Below are 27,573 nucleotides of genomic sequence, written 5' to 3'. Positions count from 1 at the left end.
TGTTTTGGGGCTTGTATGTTGACATATGCATGTGTGTGTGTGTGTGTGTGTGTGTGTGTGTGTGTGCCTGTGTACTCTTACAGAGGTCAGAGGAGGACAATGAGAATTTAGCCCTATCCCACTCTGCCATAGTCCTTTAAGCAAGTTACTGAACCTGGAGATACACTGGCACCTAGCAAGCCACAGCCATCTTCTTCTTCCCTGTGTGGTACAGTGATGCTCATGGCTACCTCTTGTCATTTAAAGTAGATTCTGTGGTACAAACACAGGTTCACACGTTTAAACAGCAAGTATTGTTACATTTGGGCTGGTGAGATGGCCTGGTGAGTCTAGAGATGTGCTCAGTGGGAGAACACGGCAGGCATTCAGGAGGCCTCTGAGCTCAGTTCCCAGGGAGTGTTTATTGAGTAATAAATATATCCAAAGGACACAGACAAATAACAGTGTCCAATTAATTAAAAAATAGTTTTAGGAACACTAGTTTGTTTGAGAAAAAGGCAAAAGGTAGATTTGGGCTATATACTTTAATAATTTAGGTATGTCAATATTTTTGCAATTGGGTACAAGAGTATGTTGAAAGGAAAATATGTAAGAAATATATGACTGATTAATTGAGTACTGGGAAAGGTATCAAATTCATAATACTTATACACCTTCACAAAATGCAGTCTTACTACCTCAGGAAGTAGTACAGTATTTAGTAAAGCCAGCAAGTTTCAGAAAAATCAAGTCACTACACTAGCTGTGAAGCTCACTGCTTTCCTGAAACATATTAAACTATCTGCAGTGTCAGATGTTGAAAACCAACATAACATATGACCTATAAATATGCTAGACATACATTTTATATATGACCACCATGACACAAACATGACTGTGAAGATGGTGGATCTTGTTTCTATACTGTCCCTTTCCATTAAGCCATCGTAAACCAAAGGCTTCCCTGCTGGCTTCAAAGACGATTCTGACTTGAGGTCAGCTCCGCTGGACATTAGCAAAATGAAAAATGAGTTCTTGCTACTTAGGAAAATGTTTGCTATGCTCCATGCAAACATTTTTACAGATGAGGTCCTTAACTCCATTACGTCATATTTATTTGTTCTCATAAAATTTGGTCAAGTGCAAAGAGGACAAGACTGACTGTGGAACCACATTGTGTCTATCCAGTATACTGGACACAGCAAAGAGCACTGCAATTATGAAATCAGTTGTCCAAGCATCTAAAGACTTTGGTCTCTGTCCCAAGAAAAATAGAAACTAAAGTTCTTACAGACAGTGCTAGCTAGTGCCATTTTATCCTAGGCAATTTACACACATCATTTGTGAGAAAGGCGATGCTTTCTAGACTAAAAACTTAGGTCAGGGAAGTTAAACAACTGGCCTATAATTTATAGTCAAGTGGGGATTCAGATTCATATAAAGCTGACTCAATCTGACTCTAGGGAGGCAGCTCTTAGGGCTTTGGTTTAAGATAATGCCTTTGATACTTAGAGCAGGGTGCATCATAGACAGAAAATAATTAGGATTGCCATCTCCTGCTCACGTTCATGTTCTGGGAAACTTAGATTAGCTAGTTCTTAATAATCACCATCTCTCAGTCCCATCTCAAATCCAAAATTGGTGGATAAGGCACACTAAGGGTTTTGTAGACATATGTAAATCATAGGAAAAAGCATTGCATAATTGTTTCAAAGATATATGGCAATGGCAGGAAAGAAGAAGTGGGTGGATAAGAAAACTTTGATTTTACAGTAGCTTAAACATGATGCTAAATTCTCTTATTAGAATGTTGATTTTCATTATACTGGACCTCATGAGTCATAACAGCTGAGGTGTGGCAAACACAGAACACTGGCATGCCTTTCTGCATAGATGGTCTGCTCTCATTAGCTTTTATGCAAAACCAAACTATTCCGTTTTCACTAACAGAGAGTGAGGTCTATATCAAAGTAGAGATTATTCTATATGATTTTCAATAGGAAAACTAGCTTTTTATCATACACAAAATAGAAAAAAGTCTCAGTTCTTACCTTCTTGGATGAGATTTTCATTGTTGTTATGGGAACATGATTCTAAAAAATTAGAAAATGGAAATTAGTTGCTCATATGATGTTAAGAGCAGTTTTGAATGTAAAAATTGAAGCTTTGTATAAAAATTCAAAATGTCATGGTATTCTCTCAGTGCATAATCTCTCTGTAAAATACCTTCCTTCTTTGGACTAAGACTAGACTTGCTGTGTGACATATGCTTAAACTTGAAAGGAGTACCTTTACCATACACTTACCACAAAAGGCGTTAAAATGCATTGACGATTGAGACAACTGAAAGAAGTGTTTGAGACATTGAGTTGAGGGTTGGAACTGGGTGTCAAGTTGGGGGGTGTGATAGGAGAAACTACAGGAATCATGCCAAGGGTTGTTTAGGAAATGTCATAGTCTAAACTATCAAGTTTTACCGGTGAAACAAAGATATATGTAATCAGAAATGTTATTTTTTTGGGAAAGAATTCCCTGCAATAGTAGTCCTTCTGAAAGCCATTTGATAACTCTACTTCCTAAATATTATTAATTAGTTTTAAACTTCAAGTTAAATTTCTGATAGCCTGATAATGATTCATGAAAGCTTAAATAATTTAAGCAGAAGCAAGCTCTCAAATTATTACCATTATTGTTTTTTTTCAGATTACATGGATTTGTAAATATTTAAGATGGAAAAATGACATCACTAACACTTAGTTCCAAAATTCTTGTTATCCTTATTAATATACACACATACATGTGTAACAGATTTGACAATTTCTAGCCACCAAATCAACTACCAAAGTTGTAACTCAGTTAAGTTTAAATTAAAGAACCTAGACACCTTTAGAAAACATGAATATAGGATTAAAAGAAGAGATTATGCTTCGATGCTCTGTAATAACTCTGCCTATTCTTTTCGGCTCCACTGATATTTCTCGACTATTTCCAGATGTATATTTAAGGACATTTTTCCTACTTAAATCCATTAAGTCCTTACATGATCATCACAATATTTCACGCACACCCAATTACTTTTACCTCACCTCAAAAGTGTCACACAAACAAATGCCAAAGACAGTTACTGCATTTGTTCAGAGTGTCTTTTGACTCTTCTTATCAACAAACCACACAGGCATCAGTAAGGAAGTTCAAACACCTTTTAGGATGATGTCTCCACATCATTGTGACTGGCTGTGAATTTCCACTGAGAGGGATTCTTGTCCTTGATGATAACAATGGAGCAGGTCGTGTAACAGCCCATTCATAGATCTTACTTGATCAGGATAATGTGCATGTCATTACAGCTTTTTCAGAACATATATGTTTAGACTTATGTCAAACTCACTTCATTAAACATTTCCCAATAACGACAAAGATACTCCAGTATTAAAAATGAAGTGTTTGTACTATATAACTTTTCGTTATCTTCAGGAGTCACCAACTTGTTCCTAGTTGGTTGCATGAGAAAAAATATGCATAATATGTAACACAATTTTAGTTAATGCTGTGAAACATTTAACTTCCTTACAAAACTAAGCAAAACCTGCTGTGATAGATGCAGGTACCATTTATTTTTTGGGGCATAATTTTAATGTGCTAGTCACAAAGAACCTTGTGCAAATTAGAGTCAAGTATTTAAAGTGATAAATTTAATAACACACTGGAAAGTAGTGTGCCTCTAGCTTATATTAGACTCCATTCTTTGTTACATTTTTTTAATGTTTGAATAGTCTCATTTCTTTTTTGTTACATTCTTTAATTTTAAAATGTAATCACGAAATCTAACAGTATATTAAGTGATTAAATACTTATAAGACAAATAATCCTAGTAACCACAATAATGATCTTAATAAGACAAAATTTTCCAAGTCAAGTCAGCTAAGTGAGACATCCAAGTGGACCAAAGATGCTCTGTTTCTGGGAGTTCTGCGTGCCACAGAGTAAAATCCTCAATCAGTGGCAGGCTCTGTGCTCCGGGAACCATTGTGTCTTAAATGGCTTAGTCATGAATAATGGTCTATGAAAGAATTAAATCTAAGCCAAAGTTTCCTTGGATTGTTTTGCGGTTGTTTCCCCTTAGTTTCCAAATGCAGAAAAGGACACTCATACAACAGCAGTGGTCATGTAAAGAGTAAGCCAGCAAGGCAGGACTACTCAACCAGTTCTGCTGGTTCTCAGAAACTTAAAGAAATGGCAGCTAAGGCTGATGGCCTCAGTTTGTAATCCCAGCGCTTGGGAAACTGAGGAAGGCAGGTCCCAAACTGGAGGCCAGACTAGAGGGACAGACTTTGTCTAAAAGTAAAAAGAAGGAAAGGGCCTCTGGGTCTGTGTCCTGATTGGCAGAGATCTTATGCAACTGAAATACTCTATGTATACTTTTTACTTTTGCTTTTGTGGTTCTTCCTTCCTGCCTGCCTGCCTGTCTTCCTTCCTTCCTTCCTGCCTGTCTTCCTTCCTGCCTTCCTTCCTTCCTTCCTTCCGTCCTTTCTTTCTTCCTTTCTTTCCTCTCCCTAAATACAAGGAGACTAATACATTGAAATCTCAAGTAAGTGCAGAACATAAGGCTTTAAGTGCTTAGAAGGAACATTTTTTTTTAACCAGAGTGACATGTGAATGGCAAACAATCAAACAACAGCAGTTTTTCTTGAAATGACTGGTTGCAAAAATATGAGGAAGCTTATCTAAAATCAGTAGTGTGAAGGCATTTGGAGTACAGTGGTTTGTGAAGGGAATGATAAAACCCTATTTATGACAATCTCCTCTAGACCTTGGCCGTAGGGGCTCATTTTAAAAAAATAATGATGACCAAATTTCTTAGAATTGTGATGATAGCTGAAAAAAATGTAAGCTTTTTATGTTAAGATAACTTGAGATATAAGAAAACACTTCTAAAAATATTTGTTTTCTATTTCTCCTTTTATCTTATGCTTTTCTACTCTTAAAATTTATTACAGTTGCTTATTTAATCTTTTATTAGATATTTTTATTGGCTAGAGGAGTAAAGGAGTGATGTCATCATGCATGTGTTGAGATGAATAGAAGCAATAGGAAAACCTTAAAGACTTGCAGCTCCTCCAGAATGAGCTCCCCGCTGGCAGAGCTGTTGCTAGGAAGGACCACCACCTTCTGGACAGTGCCCCGATCTAGATGGGAAAGAGAAAAGCAGACACTGTCAGAGTGTTGTTAACAGAAGAGCCCGGCCCTCAAATAGACCAAATGTTAAGCAAATGCTATTTGTAACAAATTGAATTTATGTCTAAGCCCACATGTTTAAATTAAGAATTCATACAACTAAGAAATATGTCAATCTTCTATTTTTCATTTTACCTAGTGTTGAATCACAGCTATCAAAGAAGAATATTCAAGTCTTAAGTCAATAATGTGAGTAAGGAAATTGTGCATATGTGTGTGTGTACACAATTATAAAAAATAATTCTGTAAAAGAACTTGTGAGCCAAGTACATATTCTGGAAATATAACAGGAAGTATTAACTTTGGTCATTAAACACATTCTTTACTTCTCCAAGCTAGCATTATAGAATGATACTCCTATGATTTAACTTGTATTGATTTCATTATCTGAGGAAGTAGTAGTAGAAATGGTCGACTATCACAATAGCATAAAGACCCTACTATGGAACAATAGACATTTGATCTATTATTCTGAGTTTAGATAGGATAAAATATCTCACTCCAACTACAGTGTACAGTTGAAATAAGAAATATAAATGAGAAACATAAATAAATTGGTTTATTTCAGGTATGCATACCATTTATAGACCAAACATATCGATACAATTTTACTTATAATTTGGCCACTGTTTTGGATGTTCTTAAAATATGGGAAATTATTTTTAAATTACATGGGTAATGTAAAATAAAAATGTTCTTGTATCTTCTAGCCATATTGTACCATATTGTATAATAACAGTACAGAAAATGAATTTTGGATGAGTTCTATGAATCAGATGTTTCAAAGTCATGTAGACAACTTTATGCATATAATTTTGCTTTACCAATTACATGAATATTAGACTTAAGAAAACTAGTTGGGCTTTAATGATGAGAAGATGAAAAATAAATTTCTCTTAAAATGATTCATAAGCTAGATGATAATATGAAGTTATAAATACTATCAGTTGTGATAATGAAGTTATAATTTATAATTACCCACCATAATCAACAGATAAGATGGCTTTTTTCAAATTTGGCTGATAAATGTCCATAGGAAATGTTATGTAGAAGTAACCTGTGCAGACTTTCCTAGCTAAGAATCATTTATGTATTGATGCTACAAATCTTAAACCTTAGCATCTAAAAGCATTTTATAAACCTTATCAAAAGACTCTCAGAAGTTTTCATTTCAAAAAAATCATGGTTTAAAAAGTGGTACAAACCAACAGAATGGTTTTTTATAAACAAAGGAAACTCCTAAAAGACATCTAAACAGCGAGACCTGGTGTGTGCTAACCAGCCACTAAAGTGAGGCTGGAATGGTGGGTGTGTGGTGTCTGTGAGTGTAATTCACAGTGTAGACAAGCTGACCCGGAGTGAGGGCTCTGTAGCACCGGAGACTGCAGGAGTGCTTTACAGACTGAAATGGTTGTGCTTGCAGTGAACAGCTTCCATAGTACCAGCCCAACTGATGATTTGGGATATTTTTGTTCCACAGGATCATGTAAATAAAAAATTTGCAATAAGAAACCTCTTAGAGATGTTAGATAAATGTCATAATGGAAAATGGATGAATGTGGTTACATAGCTCCTCATTTTTGAATGACGATACATCAAAATGAACAGTGGAGATATCTAGAGGAATATCATATAACCAAAATTCCTAATCAGAGAACCTTGAGATTATGACAGTTTATAGAAAGGTGTGTGGTTTTGCTCCCCTACCCTTATCTCCCCTGTGTGTCTATGTCTGTGTCTATGTCTCTGTGTGTATAAGTATTTACATGCTGCTATTGAATACATGAGTCACTGATCGTAAAGGTGTACAGAAATAACGGCAGGAATGAGAGCATCCAATTTGACTGACATCATGCTATGATAAAGGTTATACTCTTTTCTGGCTCCTTACTCTGATGTGTAAGGACTGTCAGCACCCTAGACTTTCTGTGGCAGCATCCTCCAGCAGATGATGAGGACAGGCTTGTGTACCACAATCACAAGAAGAATTCCACGAACATGTATCTCAATTGCAATGTCTCTCAAAGATATATAACTTAGCTCTGAAAACATGTGCAGAATACCTGCTTTGCAATATAAAAGAAACATAGTTGCATGTTCTCAGATGAGTCAAGTGTTTCTTAATTGCTTTTTCTATTGTGTGAATGTATTATGACAGCAAAATTTTTATGAATCATCAATCACTTCAAAAATGTTTTTGGTAGAGATACATTATTTATCCATTGATAAAAGATGAAAAGCTACAAAATTCGCTGATAAAATATGCTGAAGAACATGCATTTGACTCACTCATAATAAAAAGCAGGAAAGCCTCTTGCTTTTCTCATTTTAGATTTTTAAAAATGTATCTGGTATGGTGAACATGGAAAATATTTTTTAAGTATCTTAGGCTGTGCAACTCACTATACAATAAAGTAAATTTAGGTTATTTGCCATCCATTAGAATTAACTGACTTGATAAAAATAATTATCAAGAATCTCCACTGAGTCAGTCTGAAGAGAAGAAAAATAGACATAATAGTCCAGTGTGGAGTCTAGAATTTATGAGTTTTTAAGTCATGTGTTCACATTAAAGTGTTAGTCATCATAAGATATACATTCCAGAACGGCCATAAAGTTCCCTAGTACTGACACCCACATAGAATCATCTTTGTCCCATTTCATTTGAAGAAAATGTGGTTATCAGAGATTTTCCTTTCTGGGTGCTCCGAATGGTTTTCTTTGGCAGTGTGCACTATTTTACATCCTCTCCATGGCTTTGTTTCTTAGGGGGAAGACTCATGATCATGATAGACTTACAACTTCCACCTGTTTTTCTTCTGCTTCACTTGGCTTCTGTGTAAACAGAGTCTCACTACACTTTTGCAGTAGATGTTGGTCTCTACAGCTTATGTGGAATCATTTTCTCTTCTTGTACATCTTGATTATTTAATTGCCTTTGTTTATTAAATATCTGAAGAAATTTCCCCAAATAAGCATTCTTTCTGATTCTTCATTTTATACTATGTAGATTTCCCTTTGATTATAAGAGATCACAGCAATAATTGTTCAAGTGCTCTTCTATCTCTAACCTAGAGGCCAGGCTGCATGTGTTCCACAGTAGGTGTTGCTGTCTAAAGCAAGTGATGATGCATAGCTCATTACTCAGCAGGTCACTGGAGTCAACATTGGTATTTATCCCCTGGTTGCATTTTAACTGAAGTACTCCTCAGGTTTCCTGGGAAACAAGCTGTGCTTGCCTTGGAATGGAGGAACACTGCCACCTTAATCAGATCTAGTCCCTCCCTTCTCAGTGGTTGCTAACTAATGCAAGAATTCTAGTCAGACTGGATTCCTCCCTGAGTCACCCACATAATCGCATAGGCACCTATGCACAGGGACTTGACAAGTTTGATTTAAATTTTTTTTGTGTAGGGTCACATCTATCTTCTCTGTTTCTTTTTCTTTCTGTAATTTAAATTAGAAACAAGCCTGCTTCAAATGTGAATCCCTGTTCCCTCTCCCTCCTCTCCTCCCCAGCCCTCCAACAGCCCCCCATCCCATTTTCCCTCTGCTCCCCAGGGAGGAGGAGGCACTCCATGGGGTTCCCCAAAGTCTGTCACATCATCCAGGGCAGGACCCAGGCCCTCCCCCATGTGTCCAGGCCAAGAGCACATTTTTTTCCAGGCATCTGGTTCAGTCCCATGCTGGCCTCTCAGCCATCAGTCTTGACCCCTTTGCCTGTCACTCCTCCCTGGGTTCCAGGAGTTCAATTTGACACTGTATTTTCTTATACCATTTCCCTACAAATTACGCTCCCACTTGTGATTCTGAGAGCATGGTAATCAACAGTCATTCACACAAAACTAAGAAGCAGCCTTACTCACTCACGTGAGAAAATACACAATCCCAGATCACACACTAATCTCTTTCTTTTTCTCTTTTCAGCTCAGTGACCCAGAGTGTCAAAACTGCCGCATAGTGCATGGCTTTAACACAACTGTCATGCAAGTTCTAATATTTATTTTTAAACTCAGACCTTACAAAACAATAAGCAAATGTGTTAAATGCTCACATTCCCTCATTATATTTTTCAGAGTCAATTCGTTTATGGAAGGAACAAAAGGGTAAAGTCTAGCAAAAACTGAAAATCTCTGGCAAGTGGAAGCAATTCAGACAGGAAAGAAGCATCATTAGGTTTCCATCACCTACAGTTTCAAACGCTGGATCTAATCAAGTGACTGCTTCATTTAAAGCCCGGTCAAACATCCATTCTGAGTGGAAGTCATTTTCCTGTTTGATTATCAAATCACTGCTGCTGTATTCTTTTATTGCTAGTTTCATAATTTGAAAATGAAATGGAAAAACAAGTGTTATTCTCACACACTCCTGGTAATAATTGAAGAAAGTGATATTGACATTTTCAGCATGCCCCGTCACAGGTGCTGACTCCAACAAATTCTTAGTTGTAAGTAGCATCTTAAGTGTCTCCATTTAAGAGGACACACTTGGGGTCATAGCACCCATCAAAGCTAACTGCACAGTTTGCTGATTCGAGAGTTTATAGGGTCACATAACTGTGAATGTAATGGGTGTACCTAAATTAAAAAGGGTTTCGTGGGGGAAGAACTTTTCAGAAAGGTAAAATACTTCTCTACATTGGAAAAAAACAAATAAAACAAAATAGGATTTGATGATTATCAGTTTCACTTGCTGATAGCATTTAATTTTACTTAGCTCCTTAGCACTTCTGGTCAGGTTCAGTTATGTAAAATCCCAAACACATGGCCTTCAGATTACCTCAGCCAAAGTCACCTACAGAGTTTACCAAAAATACAGATGTTGTCTCCCATGTTAAATTACAGAAAGAATTTTTAGAAGTACTGCATATGCATAAACTTTACAGAGAAACATATGCCTGATCAAATGCTTGAGACTCCCAAGTAACAAAGAGTATAGTTGATATAAATGTATTTAACTTCTTTGTAGTTGTCTATATCCATCTTAAGCAAAACCACCAAATCAATTTTGATATAATCTGTGAAACTTTACTTCCATTTTGTGTCAATTAAGCTGAAATAACACATTTGTAATTAATATATGAAATAACTTATGTACTCTTCTTTACATTATGTAAAACTTCTATAAAAATTATAATCAATAAATTTCAGATACTTAAAAAACTGGACAAATATGTTTTACAAAATTTCACAGGGCTACCAATCTGCTTTGATGAAAGCTGAAGCAGATACAGCAATAAGGAAAAAGGATATCTCAAACACTTTCAAAAGATATATGAGGAAAATCATTCTGGAGGGCACTTATATCCATTGCCCAATGGAATCAAGGGTGCTGGGGAACTTTGCCACAATGAACAATGTAAGATTGGGTAAACTATCTGAGGAACTCTTTCTAATTTAGTTAGTTAATTATGTGAATGTATGATCACTCAGCCTGCACACCTGCCGTGTGTGTGAGGAGGTCAGAGTAGATTTTCTCTGATTATCATGTGCTTTATAAGATCAAACTTGGGTCCTTTGGCTTGAACACACATGTCTTTTCCTGCTGAACCATCTTGCCTGACCCATAGGCAACTTTTTTTTTTTTTACATCATATGGCACCTTCAGGGTCACTATACTCCCTGCCTGGGGACAATTTCCCAAAAGAGGTTCTGAGAGTCCAAGTACAACAGTGAATCTTGGAGATCACACTGAGATGAAGAGCAGATATTGGAATTTGGAGCAACGGAACAGGGGATGGGCTATCCTTCAGGGCAGCTGGACAAGACCTGATTGGGCTAACATGACTGAGAACATGACTGTGAGCAGAGTAGAGAGGATATATTGGAGGTTCTACAGTTGTTGGGAGGGGAGACGGGAAACAATGTTGTGGGAAGTCAAAATGTTAGCCTCATTCAGATTTCATTAACACTTTACTAATTCTTGATCTCCCCCAAAGACTGAGATTGAAGTAGATCATATTTGCAAGTGAAGACCTTGTTTAGGTCTAACCTAAACATTCAGTAACCTGACTTAATAAGGCTAAGGAAAGAACTTCTAGCTGGGTCCCAGCAAAACTGGAATGGTTTACATGCAGCCAATAAACCCAGCAACCAGAAGAGTGAGACCTAATACGGTCAAAGTCAATGCCATAGCATGCTCCCTACAGTAATAATGAGTTCTATTTAGGAAAAGGCAACAGATCCATAGGCAACAAGGTCTTTTCCATACATCCAGACACCAACAACAAAGTTCATTAAACATAAATACCAATAAGAAAATAATAAGTCCAGGCACACAAATATTAGTGTTAGTAACTAATAACCTTGGGACAGATTTTACTGAATATGGTGACCCACATCTATAATCCTAATGCTATGTAGTCCAAGACAGGAGAATTGACCGAAGTGTGAGGTCAGCATAAGCTACAAGGTGAAGCCATGTTCCCCCCCCAAAATAATTAGCAATATATTTGACTATTAGTTATCATAAATATGTTCAAATAATCAAAAGCAAATTTAAAGAAGTAGAAGTAAATTTATTCAAATATTAAAAGAAGGCGTGGCTTTACTGAGTGAACTGGTGGAAAACTCCGATGATAAATCTATTTGGAAAAACAGAATTTTAGTTCTCAAATACATAATAACAGAAGTAAAATATTCACTCTACCGGCTAAATACCACACTAGGATGTGTCAGTTGAGTGAATAAAATGTCAATGACCTTAGATAAAAACCAGCAATATCCTACCTGACCCAGAAGAAGAAAAAGAAAGAAAGGAAGTTCTCAGACTGGCCTGCATGCTGTCAAATGCCCTCTCATTCTCAAGTGAATAGAGCCCCATATGGCCAAGGAAGGAAGATCAGAGAAAAAATAAAAAACAATATTGAAGGAACTAATGGCTGAAAGTTCCCACACAGATGGAAGCAACTACATTGCAGATCTATAAGAATTTATCAAGAATTAAGTTGAAGAAAATGAGTCAAGGCTCAGTGCATTGCATGTGGAAGGATTCGGGCATTATGCTTGCCTGCCCCTGTCACCTGGCAGAATGCACTCAGGCAGTAACCTGGTCAGCCCAGCGTTCCATGGTTTCATAGGTGCATACTGGTGCAAAGGAGCCCTTTAAAAGAAAGACCCCCACCCATTTATGCCCTCCCTCTTTCATACTGTTCCCCTGGGGCAGACAGGACTTTTCTGTCTCCTCTTCTGTCCTCTCTGTCTCTTTACTTCGTTTCTCTTTCGTTATCCCCTTTCCCTTTCTAATAAAACTTTTTCACTAAACTTTGTCTGCCTGGCATGTTTGTCCCCTGCCTCGGGTCACCCTCTCCTGACACAGAATCGGCCAAGGTTCCCCTTGTGCTTTATCGTAACAGCATGGAAACTTCTGAAAACAGAACAAAGGATCAAAGGAGGAAAAATCTTCGGAAGCATCAACGACAAAAAGGCACTAGCAGCACAAGAGTTGGTAACATTTAGGAAAATATTTGGAAGCCAAAAACCCAGGAAAATAGTATTTTCTAAACAATGAAAGAAAAAGACACAGAGAATTCTGAATTGACAGGAAGTACTCTGCAACTGAAAGTGAAAACAAATTTTCATTAAAAACCTTGTTTGCCTACAGAACGGATGCATAGAAAACCTGCTTAGTCATCTTTTAGTTTACAGGAAACAGCCCAACAAAGAACCCTGGTCTTTAAGGGGAAGATGGAGTAAGACGGGTCTGTTTCACCAGGGACACCAGTGTTGAAGACCAACCGCACAGAACTGCTGCAGTCCATCAGGAACACAGCCAGGGCTAAGGTGACGGTGCAGCCCACCACATCCCCCTCCTAAGAAGAACAGCTAAAAAAGTACCTAGGAAAGATTCTGGAGACCCCTTAATCCATATCTAAGGCGTGCCACACTATCTTTTTCTGTTTTAGGGACCATTAAACTGATTAAGTAAGCAAATGCACAAGCAACAATACTCAGGATCCAGGTGATAGAAAAACAGGATACTAACCCCCCCAACAGTGAAACTGATCTATTTGCGTTTTCTGACCTTGTAAGACGAATTCAGATTCCCATAACAACTTCCATATGAGTTGAGGATCACGGCATTTTTAATATGACACCATTCATTAACTATACACAACCCTAAATTTTAAGCATTGTAGTGTTTTTGTCTGCTTAAAATTTATGTAAACAAAGTCTGTCCTTGACTAATTTTTTATAAAGTCTGACCTGTATGGATATGAATCTATTTACTTTGATTGGCTTGAAGATTTATATGTAGACAACAGTAGAGTGTGCTATTATGGTGCTTGCAAGGCATCTTGTATATGTACACATTCATATTTTCCCTTCAAAATATTCTGAATTTTAAATTACATTCTGAGGCAGTAGGGCCTTTAATAGATCCCTACTAGGCAAACCGGTCAAGCATGGGACAACAAATAGGTAATAAAGACAGCACAATTTCATATCCCACCTTACAGCCTCACACTTCTAACTGAGAAGAAGGCTTTGTCTCTTGTCAGTAGGCCTTTCCTGACAATGCGCCACCCAGCTAAGTTCAAGACTTGGACCAGAATATGGTTACCTCTCAGTTGTGTCTCTGTCTTTGTTCAAACTGAGCCACCCTAAATTAGGGAGAAAAGACACATGTAAGGAAACTTCAATTCCCCAGCCCTCAGATTTCAGGCCTCTGGGGACTCCATGTGCTTGAAAGGATCTTTCTCTCTGAGATCCTTGCTGTCTCTTCATTTCTTTCCGTCATTCTGTGTCTGTGTGTTCTCCTGGTGCGCTCTGTCTATTCTATTTCTACTTCTCTGTGACTTTGTCAGTGTCTGCCTGCCTGCCTGCCGGCCTCCTCGTCCCCGCCCCTGTGTGTGTGTGTGTGTGTGTGTGTGTGTGTGTTTCCACAACCCTCACAAAAGCACTTTTATCTGCTGTGTCTGATTCTTCCTCTGAGAAGTTCCAAGGCTTTCAAAAATAGCCAGACTGAGGTGCCTAGATGTTAATAATTTGGTTCGAAATTAGGTATGGTAAACTACAATCTATTTTTCTTCTTTCATAAACATGTTTTTTACAATAAACATTTGCAACTTAAAAAAATTAAGAGCTGATTCCAGTAAAACTGTACAGGGAAATCATATCATGTTTTAAAGCAAATAGTTTGCAAATTCCCCAGAAGAAGAGTGGCTTAAGGTCCCCTGCTAATTATGGACCCCACAGCTGTGTTTCCCCAACAGCAATTGTCTTGGGCTGCTTCCCACAACTGCACCCCATGATGAGCGCAGGTATGCCCTGTAATGGCTATTCGAAGTAAGCACTTGGTGGGGACAGAGCTGCTTGCCCCGAGTAGCAGAGTTAACAGTGCATCTGGAACTGCTGCTCAGCAGATCATGCCCATAACCACGCAATCCAAAATTGTGGCTTGTAAATTTTCCTTTGTGTATTAAATATGAGTATTGCATTTTCCCTACACACCTGACAGGCTGTTAAAGATCAAAGGAGACAAGGTGTATGACGCTACCTGTAAACCCCAGATAGACTCTATAACTGAGCTTCTTTCCCTTGGCCACATCTTCCCAGTCTCTAGCACCCAAACTCCTCATAAACCAGTGCTGTGTTCTTTTCTCTCACAAATGCCATCAGTAGCCCCAGCAGGGATTTGTCACTAAAGTTAATTTCTCTTTCTTCTTCTTCTTCTTCTTCTTCTTCTTCTTCTTCTTCTTCTTCTTCTTCTTCTTCTTCTTCTTCTTCTTCTTCTTCTTCTTCCTCCTCCTCCTCCTCCTCCTCCTCCTCCTCCTCCTCCTCCTCCTCCTCTTCCTCCTCCTCTTCTTCTTCTTCTCTTCTCTTCTCTTCTCTTTCTTTTCTTGGTTCTTGTCTCCTCTCTTGGCATTCCTTTCGTGTCTCTGCCCTTGCTATCCTCTCCTCTTTTGCCAGAAGTGAATATCTGTAACTCTAGCTTGGGGTGAGATGGGAAGACGTATCCTCGAACCTCACATTCTAGCCATCTAGTGATCTTGAGTTCCGTGAGAGACTGTCTCTAATAAAAGGATGGAAGTATGATTAGAGGACACCACTTGGCATCTATATCTGGTGCACACAGACACACATGCACTTTACACACGTATGTACACATTAAGAAAAAAAAACCCAGTTTCAAATGTTAAACAAATACACTTTCCACAGAGGAGGCAGGCATGCTGTGTAAGGTTCTTCTACTCCTATTCAGGAAGCAAGGACAAATTTCAAACACAACTGTGCTCGGCCTTTCTACTTCCTCCTAATCACCCAGGGAAAGACATGTCTTCTGAAATAAACGAATTGTGTGATCACAAATGAACCCCTTTCTCCAGCGCCATTTTCATCACATGGTGAGCTCTTCTGCTTTTGTTTTGAAGTTCAAATCATTTGTGCAAAATGGCTTGGAACGTCCTTGTTTCTGGCTTTTCAGTGAAGGAAGCTCATTCGCCTGTGGTCACATCCAGACCGACCATTAACTTGCTCTTGTTGGCCTTTCCCTTTTTTCTGGGTACAACTGTACAGATGGAATTGTTATTTTCTCTTCAATGCTGCTGGTTTACAGGAAGATAGCATACTGGGGGAAGCAGCCTGTGACAAGGACATTCAAATATAACGGTCTCGTCCATGACTTCTTCCTCCCTGCCTTGTCTTTCTCAAGGTCACCGTAGGGCTGCTTCCTTTTATTCTGCACTTACTTTCATGATCATTCTTCACCCTTATTCTCAAGTACTTCTTAATTTTCTTGCTCATTCAAGGAAGTCTCAGAGTTAAATGTTTATCATTGCAGTTCTCTAGACTGGCCTCAGCACTGTCAGGGATTCATCTAACACACCCTTGGCTAATGAGGCTCCTCTATCTCTAGCACAGCACTCTCAGCTGAAGTACATCTGTAGTAACACCCTCTTTGACTTATCAGGAGAGTCCACCAGAGCTTCCATCCATTGTGACACAGACTTTGGCTTTATTTCAATGCTGCTTCTACTGACAGTGCAACTCGAAATAAGCCATTCAGTTCATCAAATTCTTAGTTCATACGCTTAGAAAAGGGAAGGAGAATTTTATTTGTTGGGTCTTTGATACTTGGAGAAAACATTGAAATTTGTGTTTATTATGAAATATAATATTAAGCATATATTATATTGTTAAATTCAATTATACATTTGTATTTTTTGATGAAAAACACCCACTGATGCATAATAGGTCAAAAAAAGGCATATTTTCTAATCTTCATGATAATATATATAAAATTCATATTATATATTCATGCTAATATATAAATCATACAATCAATATTTATGATGACAACAAATTTGTTATCATTTCTTCTCTTCCTCTGTATAATTCTTGATCTAAGTAATCCTTTTGAAACTTCAGCTTCCAACTCCTATTTTATACAGGCATCATTTCCTGCTTTTGATAAACAAAGACTGTCTTTTCTCTTGGCCATTTTAATGTACCTTCTTCATTGGTATTATAGGACAGATGAGATGGCTCAGTGGGCGATGGCAATCCCCCTCCCTGAGTTGGTACCCACATGGTGAAAGACAAAAACGAGCCCCAGATCTCTGCTGTGACCTCCACATGTGTGCCATGTCATGGTAGCACATTGATGCTTGCATACTTTCGAAACAAGCATTAAAACATAACACAAAATTACATTAAAAATGAATATAAGTGTGAACAGCACATTCTGTTAACTCCCTATAATGCACATGGTTATAGGTGCATGTGGCCTGCTTGTAGGTAATAGCAGAAGGAGAGCTGGTAAGACCTCAGTGTCATGGTTGTGCTGTATTATATGATGGCAGTCTTAACAGACTGGGAAAGTGTCATGCACACCATCAAGCATTGTGATTGCCAGGCACTGTTGTAGTTTCTTACTGCATTGCACCTCTGCAAATGAGAAAGAAGCTTAGTCTGAGATTTTCACCTTTATGCAGTAGTGAGTACTGATTTTCCTTTCAGAGTATAAACACAGGAAATTTGACTAGCACTTATTTTTAAGTTCTTTATATTTATCAATTAAGCTAGAATTCACAAAACCGATTTAATTCTTTTTAAAGGGCTACAAAAACGATTATCAGCAACTTAGAGTTTTTGAGTAACACACATTGCTCCTCTTAGCATTGTGGGACTAGAAATTCAACATGGGTCTCAGTATGCCAAAACCAGTATTTTGAGCATCACAATCTGTATGTTCTAGGGAAAACTGGTTTTCTGTGGTTTAAAATTTTTAGAGACATCTTATCTTCTTCCATATATGTTTGCTTTCTTCCAATTCCAGGGACGCCAAGTGACATTCTGACATTGCTTCCACTGTCTCATCTTTCTGGCTATAGCAAGGACAAGCTGTCTTTTTATTTTCATTTCGTTTTTTAACAGTCACATGTTTGTGTTGAGCACATCGACACAGTTCAGAAAAATGCCCCTTTCTCAGGGTCAGAAACATCAAATACACCTGGGAGAGCCTTTTTCTAATTAAGTATCATATCTCCAGTTGCAGGAACTCTGCGAAAGATATTTGGATGCTCGGTATCCTGCTACTACATCAGTAGAGCAGTAAACCAAGGATACGTGTAAAGAACATCATTTTAATCCCACATACTTAGCTCTGAAGTTCTGCATTTAAACTTCTCTACTCTAATTTTTATTGCATTTCTCATTCTAAATAAAACACTTCCTCTGATTTTCTAAAATTTAAATTTTCCCCATGCAATCTCTTTTTTCTTCAGAGCTGGCTTCCACACAGCCACCACAACAGGGAGTCACAGGAGGCCCCGTGCATTCTTCCCCTAGGACAAGGGCTGCAAGGGCTGTCCCTAGGGAGCTGGCAGCACTGCAAGAATAAAAACCTAGCACGGTGATTTACACCCCACAATCAGACAGCAGACTTCATAAATCAACGTCCGAAGGGTCAGAAGCATCCTTACACTCCTAAGAGAACAGGACTAAACAAAAGCAACAAGTAGGAAAAATGTCAGTGATCAGTGGAAAATGAGCCAATCTGATGGTTGAGAGCCTACACACTTGCGTGTTCAGAAACCCTTAATGTATCAGCCCATTGTGCAGAATCCATGTTAATTAAATAGGGAGAAACACATCAAGGTTTCCTATGTGTTCTGGTAAACGTGTCACACTCTTTGGATACAGGTATACTCTAAATTCTTAAAAAAATAAATAAAATCTGTAAATGTTGGGATATTCCAAAAACTTGGATGTGTGCCTCCATGTCAAAATGGAATATAACATACAAGAATGTTTCAAATTCACAGGTTAAATTTTAGAACAGTAAATCTATATTCAAAAACTTAATACACTTCATTGAAAAGATTGTCTTTGTCTTCTCTGTCGCCTTGTTAGACACATGTGACTCACATGTAGGACTTGGTGACAAGGTTTAGATAAGGTTAAGTGTGTGATATTGTTCACACAAAGGAATTCCAAGGCCAGTGTCCTGTCAAGTCATCAGCACCATCAGTTTGACACGTGCGGATTAAAAAAAATGTTGTCCAAAGTCAAATGAGAAAATGAAATTAACTTCAGTGAAAGAAAAATGAAAATAGACTACGCTAAATAAAGCAGGAATTTGAAGATAAATATTTAGAGTGTGAAATCAGTTAGCAGGCATTTTCATTCTGAATTTATTATAGTCAATATAGAAATGACTTTACATGATCTTGAATTACATCTGAACCAATGCTGTGTAATACAGGAAACCTATTCTCTCATTCACCCAAAAATTCCTATAGAGCAGATATTCTGGGTAACATATAAGTCCAGGATTTTCAATACTAAATATACCAAACCAAGTTTCCTGAACCCCTGAGGTCTACCGTCTTGATAATTTGGTTATCAGACTAGCCTTTATAGCTGAGCCATCTCTCCCCTATGGAACCTAGCTACATTCTTTTTGTCTGTTTGTTTTATTCTTCTCTTGTATATTTTATCCTAGCCTCAGTTTCCCTTTCCTCCACTTCTCCCAGTCCCTCCTCTTCCCATCTTCCACCCTCTCCCCCAGATCGATTCTTCCTGTTTCCCTTCAGAAAAAGAGCATGCCTCTCAGGGAGGCCAAACAACCATAGCGTAAAAAGCTACAATAAGACTAGGCTCATACCCTCATATCAAGATTGGCGGAAAGCAGCCCAGCAGAAGGAAAAGGGACCCAAGAGCAGGCAAATGAGTCAGAGACACTCCCACTTTTAGAAATCCCATAATAAAACCAAGCTATATAACCATAACACGCAAACAGAGAACCATCATAGACCCATACAGGCTCCCTGATTGTGACTTCTGTCTCTCTGAGCTCCTACGATCCCAGATTAGTTAATTCTTTAGGCTGTGCTCTTGTGGTGTCCTTGACCCCTCTGGCTACTATAATCTCTTCTCCTCCATGTTCCCAGTTCCTCCTAATGTTTGGCTGTTTCTGCATCTGTTTCTATCAGTTGTTGGACGAAGCCTCTCTAATGAAGATTGTGGGAGGCTCTGGTCTATGAATATAGCGGAGATATCATCAGGAATCATTTCATTGGCTTTTCTTCACAGCCTTGCTTGGCTTACCCTAGATCTCTGAGCTATCTAGTCTCCGGTTCTAGGCACTCCAGGCAGTGTCAGGGGTAGGCTCCTTCTCCTGGCATAGGCCTCAAATTGGACCAATCATTGGTTGGTTACTCCCACAACTTCCATGCCACCATTACTCCAGCACATCTTAAAGGAGGATGGATTGTAGGTCAAAGGCTTTGTGGCTGGGTTGGTTTCCAAGTGGCATCACTTGGAAACCTTGCCTGGTTACAGAAGACGGCCAATTCAGGAAGCCTACATTCTTATAATTAACTATTCAAATAAGAATATTTATGAAGGATAGATGATATCATTCATGTATTCTGAAAAATCAAGCATCATTTTAATAATACTAAAATATTTCAGAAATATAAGCATTTACTTACTGAAATACAGTGATACCCAGTATGTATTTTAAGCAGTATAAATAATAATTATATGAGACTTCTACCTTTCAAAGAATGTATTTCCAAGGAATGGCTTATAAGAAGACCTTCTGCTGTTTGAAATAATTATTTTCAGAGATTTAAAATATATTCTGGTTTTAGTAAATTGTCATCCCATGGCATATTTTAAATAGATTGTGTGTGTGTGTGTGTGTGTGTGTGTGTGTGTGTGTGTGTGTGCATGTGTGTGATGTGAGCGTCTGTGCATGTCTATGGTCTTGCATGTGTATGAATGAGTGCTGCCAAGCATGCCCTGGTTCCTATGTGGAGGTTGGTCAACAAAGGAAATCACCTTCATTTTGACATTCTGTCTTGTTCACTGCTGGTATGCTGCGCTCACTGGCCTAGAGACTTCCAGGGAGTGCCCTATTTCCATATCCTGTCTCCTGATGGAGGTGATGACAAATGCATACGCTACTGCCTCTGGCTTTTAAGTGTGTTCTGCAGATTCACACATAAGCTGCCAGGTTTCCATAGCAAGGACTGTACCCACTGAATCAGCTCCTCATCTTACAGGGCACAGTTCATGTGAGAGCATTTGTCTTTGCACAAAAGATAACTTGGAGACTGTCCTCTCCCTTTCTTATTTCTTTTCACAACTTACCCCTTTGCTGCTCTTTACATGATAAAGCATCCATGGAAAAATGAATTACCATTTTTCTCCCCTCATTACTGTCCTGGCTCTGTCGTGTCCCACCAGTACTGACTGCTGTGAAAAGCCCTGCTGAACAGATGATAAACTCTCAGAAGTTTCCAGAGTCCATCACTGATTTTCAAGAGTTGTGTTCTTCACTCAAATGAGGGATAAATGTGTGCATCACCCTTAGAGGATTTTCATGCATATATCTCAAAGGGTGGTAGTCTTTTCCCAAATCAAACCCGTTTCTCCAGCTATCAACTTTTACATGAGCATTTTAGGGAGTTCTTTAAAAACTCAGAGTTCCTGGCACAACAGCTCGTTCAGGATGCCATTTCAAGAGCAGCAAATGCCAACACCTCTAGTTATGAAGCAAGTGGTTATTCTCCAGCGTTGCCAGACAGGCATTTTCAGGCTTGCTCACACATGTGGCACATGCTTCAGAATTCCACATACTGGGAAGACTTCCTGGAGCCAACATTCTGACTCAGTTCTCATCCAGCTATATGAAAGCTAATAAGAGGCGTGAAATGGTATAAGGCATATAAGGGTTGTGGTGGAGGACCACTCACAATAGTTCTACCTCAGAAAGCCACAGCACTGTTAAATCCTCCTAAATCTTTAACACCCATTCACAAGAACACTTACCCTTTCACCAAAAGTCACATCATTCTGATTCATGTGCAGTGCTAAAAATGTAAACTTGACAGAATGTGTCTGAACCTTACCCAGACACTAAAAATATTTTCATAACTCCAGAAGCAAATGGAAAACAGGCTAAAATCTCTTGACTGTGTATCAGAGTCTGCTCTGGACCAATGGTCTCAGTATAATTGGTAGGTGGAACGTTAGTAGAGAAAAAGTATACCCGTGAGAGCCTTTGCCTGAATGTTACAACCTTCTTAAAGAATAAGAAAAAAACTGAATATTAATTATTAAAACAAATAGTTGATTTTACACACACACACACACACACACAAAATGAGGCTTTTAAGGGTAGTAGCAGGAATTATATGAAAATAATTAAGCATGTAGTATATAAAATAAATTTTTATTGGGGAAACATCAATACCTATATAGCCTCCATGGGCTAAAAAATAGCGTCTTTAACTTCGTGAAAATCCTATATTTATCAACACAAATAAGCAAAAGTAGTCTTTTTCTGTAAAAGGCCAAGGAATTTAGGCTTTGCTGGCTGAAGCACTCTCTGTCTGTCCCCTCCTTGTTTGACACTCCTACCCTTGTGTCTCTCTTCTCTCTACCTTTCACTTACTTAATTTGCTTGGAACTTCATAGCACATAAAGGAAACATTTATCTTGGATTTTGTAATTTGGGCAGTGAGCTTTAGCCTTTAACTAATGAGCCACCTCTTCAGCCTGATAATTTACTTGGCTGTCTGGTGATGAGGTTGGAAAGTTAGATCATTAGCATTTGAGACTCAATTAAATTCTATAAATGATGATATCAGGCTTTGAGCCCACATAGCCAAATTGGAGGCTCTAGCAGCTACATTTTCATTCATGGTACTCACACTGGGTACACTTCTATAATCACATAATATCCTATTTGAATTCCAATGACCTGGCACATCAGTTTTCTCCATGGAAACTTTCTTGACAACTGGTGCTTTCATTGAATTGCCCCGAAGGTCTCAAGATAACAGAGAAGAAGGTAAAACGTGATAATTTCTTTTTTTATTGTCACCAAAATTGGTGCATCATTATTCATCCATGGCAATGGAAATTCTCTCCTGTACTTAGAAATTTGGCAACATCTAAAAAAATTGATATTCTCCCACTTACACACAGAACTAGTTATGCATAGGATAATGATGCATGATCCTTCAAAAGTCATTTCAGGAAGAGCTTAAATGGTTTTTTGATAAGGATACTTGAAGTATTCTTTTTCAAAGACATTTCATTTCATATGAGTGTCCTCATCATTCCAGTTTTATAAATGTTGGGACAATGTGGACAAGGATCCGTTAAGACAGTGACCATCTTTCCAGAAAGATGCTGTGGGCAGAGGCCTTGCCACAACATGCACTCTACTACTTGGACAGAATTCTCCAAACACTCATGAGGCTTTGCAAGTAGTCATTACTAAAGCCTCCACTACAATTCAAAGCTTATGCCTGAAGACAGCTTTTGAAATGACACACGTGTTTAAATACACATAAAAAAATCCATTTCAAGGAGCCAGAACTTATGCGGGAAGAAGAGCTGAAGCATCTTTGCAGAAATATGCTTTTTGCTGTCTTCTATTTAAATAAACATTGCTGAACATTTTCAAAAGACTTGACAATTCCACCCATGAAATCTACATGTATTATGTAGATTTGCAAAAGAAAAGAACCGTATGGTGACAGCAGCATCCACCTTCCAAACAGGCATCAAAAGAAGCAAACACAAACGAACGATTTAGCTGACATGAGAAATTGAGAAAATTGGGACTCTAAACTGTGACTTTCTTTCAAGAAATACAGGGGAGTTTTTTTCAATGCAAACTCCACCCTGAATATTCTGTTGGTAGAAGTACAACTCTTTTTAGTAATTTAGGAATCATTTATGAAGACAAATATATATGCAAATGAAGATTGTCTTCTGGGGGCATGCACGAATCGATTGTATTGCCTGTGTAACAGTATCATACACATGTTTGCTTTTAAGTTCAGCCTGACAAATATTTATTGGGCTAACAAAACCCTGTGATATGCCTATAGAGAAATTAAAGACTACAAAGAGATCAAAGCATGGGAAGAATGCGCCACAGTGGATCCACTATGGGGGAAGTGCAGTAAGTATTAGTTAGAGAGTCTTGGAAGAATATAAACGGAGTGATTAAAATTCCAATTCAACTAGTGAGTTTCCAAGGATTAATGACACACTTTTAAAATTTGCTATCACATGATACATAATTAAAGTGAATAAAATAAGGTGTAAGGGAATAGGAGGACATGGAAAAAACCTGCAGCTACAGCAATATACAAGGAGAATGAGGACAAGAACTACGTGCCATGCCACATGGTTGAACCAACAAAGAGAGATTCTGAAACACCATAAGATGCAAGAGCAGGGTTTCAAACAAAAATCATGGGTGAATGAAAGTTCCAGATCCAGGGTCTTAGCTCTAAGAAGGGATAAAATAAGAACTCCATGAGAAGAGCAGGCTGAAAGTTTTAGTTAGCCAAGAAAAAGGAACCACATTTGGAAGCTGACTGAAATATGAGTGCAAGTCCTTCAATTCAGAGGACATATCCCACACCCGCCCCATTTCACAATGTCTTTCACAAGTCTGTTTTATATCTGCTTCCTTAATTAGAAGACACATTGCATACCTCGTGGAGCTGTTTTTGCATTCTAGAAGAACAACTGATGAGATCTGTATCAGTGCCTACAAGGCAGTAAGTGTGTGGAATTCTGCTGCTTGGAGGAACTTTGCAGACACTGTATAAATGGAGTCAAGCAGGAATGGAATTTGTAATCCTGTCTACTCAGCAGGAGAAGGCTCCTTTCTCCCTTCTAGTGATTTGCAAACTTAGTGTGCATTAGAAGCACCAGAAGGACTTGCAAAAGCACAGATGGCTGTGTTTTGTATCTGGCATTCTTGGAGGAGGGCCTACAAATGTATTTCTAACAAGGTCTAGGCGATATTGATCTTGCTGGTCTGAGGACCACACTGTGAGAGTCAATGCTACAAAACACTTGAAACTCATCGACCCCAATAAAGCAAGTCTTTGTAAATAACACTATTTTCATTGAATTTCTAGCAAAAGAATTAGAAAATTTAAGAATATTTGGCTCTACTAACATAGCAACTACAATATTTTCCAAATAGCTATCCTTACTTAAGTCTACTTTCCAATGTTACAGAGAATATCTTATCTATCATTATCACTGTGGAAATGAGTCCAAGTATTGATTAATAAGTCACTGATTCTGCTTCACTTCAGAAGAACACTGCTCGTAGTTAAAACTTCCAGCCCTAGTTTATCTGATTATTTTTATTTTCCACTTTAATATGGATGAGGAACTATTTGGGATGCTTTCAACATGAACTTCAGTTGTTTCTCACAATCACATAAGTAATTTATTCTATTAACTCCATTTACAGTTGTGGGGAATGAGGCGGGAGAGATAAAACCTCCCACTGAAGGCTAAACAAAATGAAACGTTGGTCATATTTTGATCTTTCCTTTCTACCTAAATTGCTGACCATTCCTTTATAGTACAACATGAGCTCCATCACTCACCTGTCCCGAGGAACAGGACATGGTAACGTCCGTCAGCAGCATTCACGCGGTCCACAGCTATCTTTGTGTACTTGTAGTCGGTGCCGATGCGAACGATTAGAGGTCTTCTGTGGACAGGGTAGATGGAATTGTACATGAGAGGATGGTTCCGGATAAAAGTGACAACATCATCTGGGAAGTCCTTGGTGGTTCTCATATTGGGTGTAAATGCCCCTCCTGGACACTGAAAAAAGAAAAGAAATTAGTGAAATGGTCCCTTTGTCTTAATTATAGTCATTTTCAAAACACTTATTGTCATTGGAGATCTACTGAGAAGAAAACGAATAGTCTGACCTTACAGACAGAGAGACCACTACCTGCAAAATGTTAATATATGTGATGCTCTTGATTAGATTTAATTAGTCTGTAGGTCTTGCCCTGTGCAGCTACCTATCTGACTTTGTCTGCTCCAGGCTCTGGCTTCCCTTGTTTTCTCATTCCGTGTTCACTTCAAAAGGTACTTTTTCCAGTGTGGTCACACACATGAGACCAGCCCTGTCTCCACCTCTGCTCTGTCTCCTTGGCAGTGTTTGCCTTCACAGTTGCTTGTGAATGGTGCTTTATACACTGATTGCTTCCATGTTTATTGCATGCTTGTTGACTAGATCATAAGCTGTGTTACTGGTGATTGGTTCTGCCTACCTTGCTTATTATCTTGTCATACAACAAATCTGGCACTAGTCGGTGTCTGGTGAATATAGTTGAGAGAGTAGTTATGTTCTTAATTAGATGATCTGGCCTGGACTTCTGGTATAAGGACCAGATGAAATGGGAGATTCCCTTCTGTCCAGAAGAGGAATGATTAGTTTTCAGGACAGATAGGAAGCAGCTATGGCATTGGAAAGTAACAACTAGAAAGCTTCCACAGTGAAAGGGGGTCTAACAGAACTTCAGAGGAGGAAGATTACTCTGGTACCCAGGACCAAAGTTCAGGTAAAATGGGACTGCTGAAGTTTGAGCTCAAACACACTCACAAATAGCATCTGAGAGTTAAGTTCTGTGAGCCAAGTTGTCAATAAGTATGTACAAAGAGTATGTGCCTAAATCTACCACATACTTCATAACATTACTTTCAGAAGCAAAAATGACTTTCATATTTTTCTTCAGGGAAAATTCCTCTCCTTCGCTTTTATTTTACAGTCTTTCAGGAAGTTCTGTATAAAACACAAAGGGAAATGGCCATTCTTAGCATCTTGGTAACTGTGGTATGGTATAAGGACTGGGACCCACTAAAAGTTACGCATCACTCAAAGCTGACAGTGACCCATTATAACCACCTCTTTACTCCCATCAGGACCATAAGGTGAACACTGTCATATTTTAACAGAAGACAGAAATGGGAATTTTGTGTGAAATCTGTCAAATCTTTACTGTCAATTTTGTTAAGAAAGAGAAACAATACTGGAAACTGAGAAGATGTGTCATTCTCTGTGTTGAATCCTTGATATATATAGCTATGACATCAGTGCCATTGGATCAACATGGATAGGCAAACATTTGTAGGAAAGTTTCAGCAGAATCCAAATGCAAACCCATTATCATCATGAATGTAAGTTTTAAACAAAGACCAATTTAGCCACAGACATTTTACAGGACATACAGATATAGACAAACACACACACACACACACACACCACCACCACCACCACCAACAACAACACACATATTCTCTTTTTGGAGAAATGCAACAGGAACAATTGAATGACTGATGAAATAAGTAATAAAAGACAGCCTGTCATATTCCCATGACCTGGAAATATGTTTTTACTATAAAAAACATTATATTTAAATGTTCCTGTTTATAAATTCCCCAAAATGAAGACCAAATGGGGACAAAGAATTTAACTTGAGGTTGTTCAAAGCTGACAGTTGTGCCCCACACTTCTTCAAAGTATGGGTTATGGGTGTTTCCAGCCCTCATTTTTCACACAAAGTGGAAAAAAGGCAGTGTGCTGCCCACTGAATGAAAATATGGAAAGAACAATGCAAGGGCAATTTCAGTAGCTCCAGACTCTCCGAAGACACCACTAATTATGGCTGGCTGTGTCGATCAACCTCCTTAAGTATTTGTCTGAATTTTCATTGCTAGGTCCTAAAGAAGTACACAGTTAATGTACATTACTAGAAAATTTGTATAATTTCTAGTCAGTTTTGTAGTTTTGATGTGTGATTAGTATTTCTTTTATATTTTGATATCATGATATAATTATGGTTCACTCCTCCACTTTTCCTGCCTCTGAACTCTGTCATGTACCTCTTCTTGCTTCCTTGCAAACTCATGGCTTCTTTTTTCACTGAACATTGCTATATACAGAGCCCTATTTAGAGCTTCTACTTAAAGAAAATCTAATGAAAGCTTTGTTAAAGTTGCTCAAAATCATGCTAGTTAAATAGGTAACACAAACCAGTATTTCTTAAAATTTGTATTTTTA

At 38.2% G+C, this 27,573-nt stretch overlaps 1 protein-coding gene across 1 annotated transcript in view; it reads right to left on the bottom strand.

The window, feature by feature from the left end:
- Positions 1-27,573, bottom strand: part of Sema3c (semaphorin 3C) — a 169,449-nt gene that overhangs the window by 12,157 nt on the left and 129,719 nt on the right. Inside the window, exons 12-14 of the mRNA XM_040735157.1 lie at positions 25,103-25,325; positions 5,077-5,165; positions 2,031-2,072 (exon numbers count right to left, since the gene is read on the bottom strand). Coding sequence (XP_040591091.1) covers positions 2,031-2,072; positions 5,077-5,165; positions 25,103-25,325 — 354 coding nt within the window. The remainder of the gene's footprint in view (positions 1-2,030; positions 2,073-5,076; positions 5,166-25,102; positions 25,326-27,573) is intronic.

Source organism: Mesocricetus auratus, unplaced genomic scaffold (assembly GCF_017639785.1).
Source record: "Mesocricetus auratus isolate SY011 unplaced genomic scaffold, BCM_Maur_2.0 Super-Scaffold_100043, whole genome shotgun sequence".
NCBI lineage: Eukaryota > Metazoa > Chordata > Mammalia > Rodentia > Cricetidae > Mesocricetus > Mesocricetus auratus.
The sequence above is the reverse complement of the archived record's forward strand: the minus strand, read 5'-3'. Positions and strand labels throughout refer to the sequence as shown.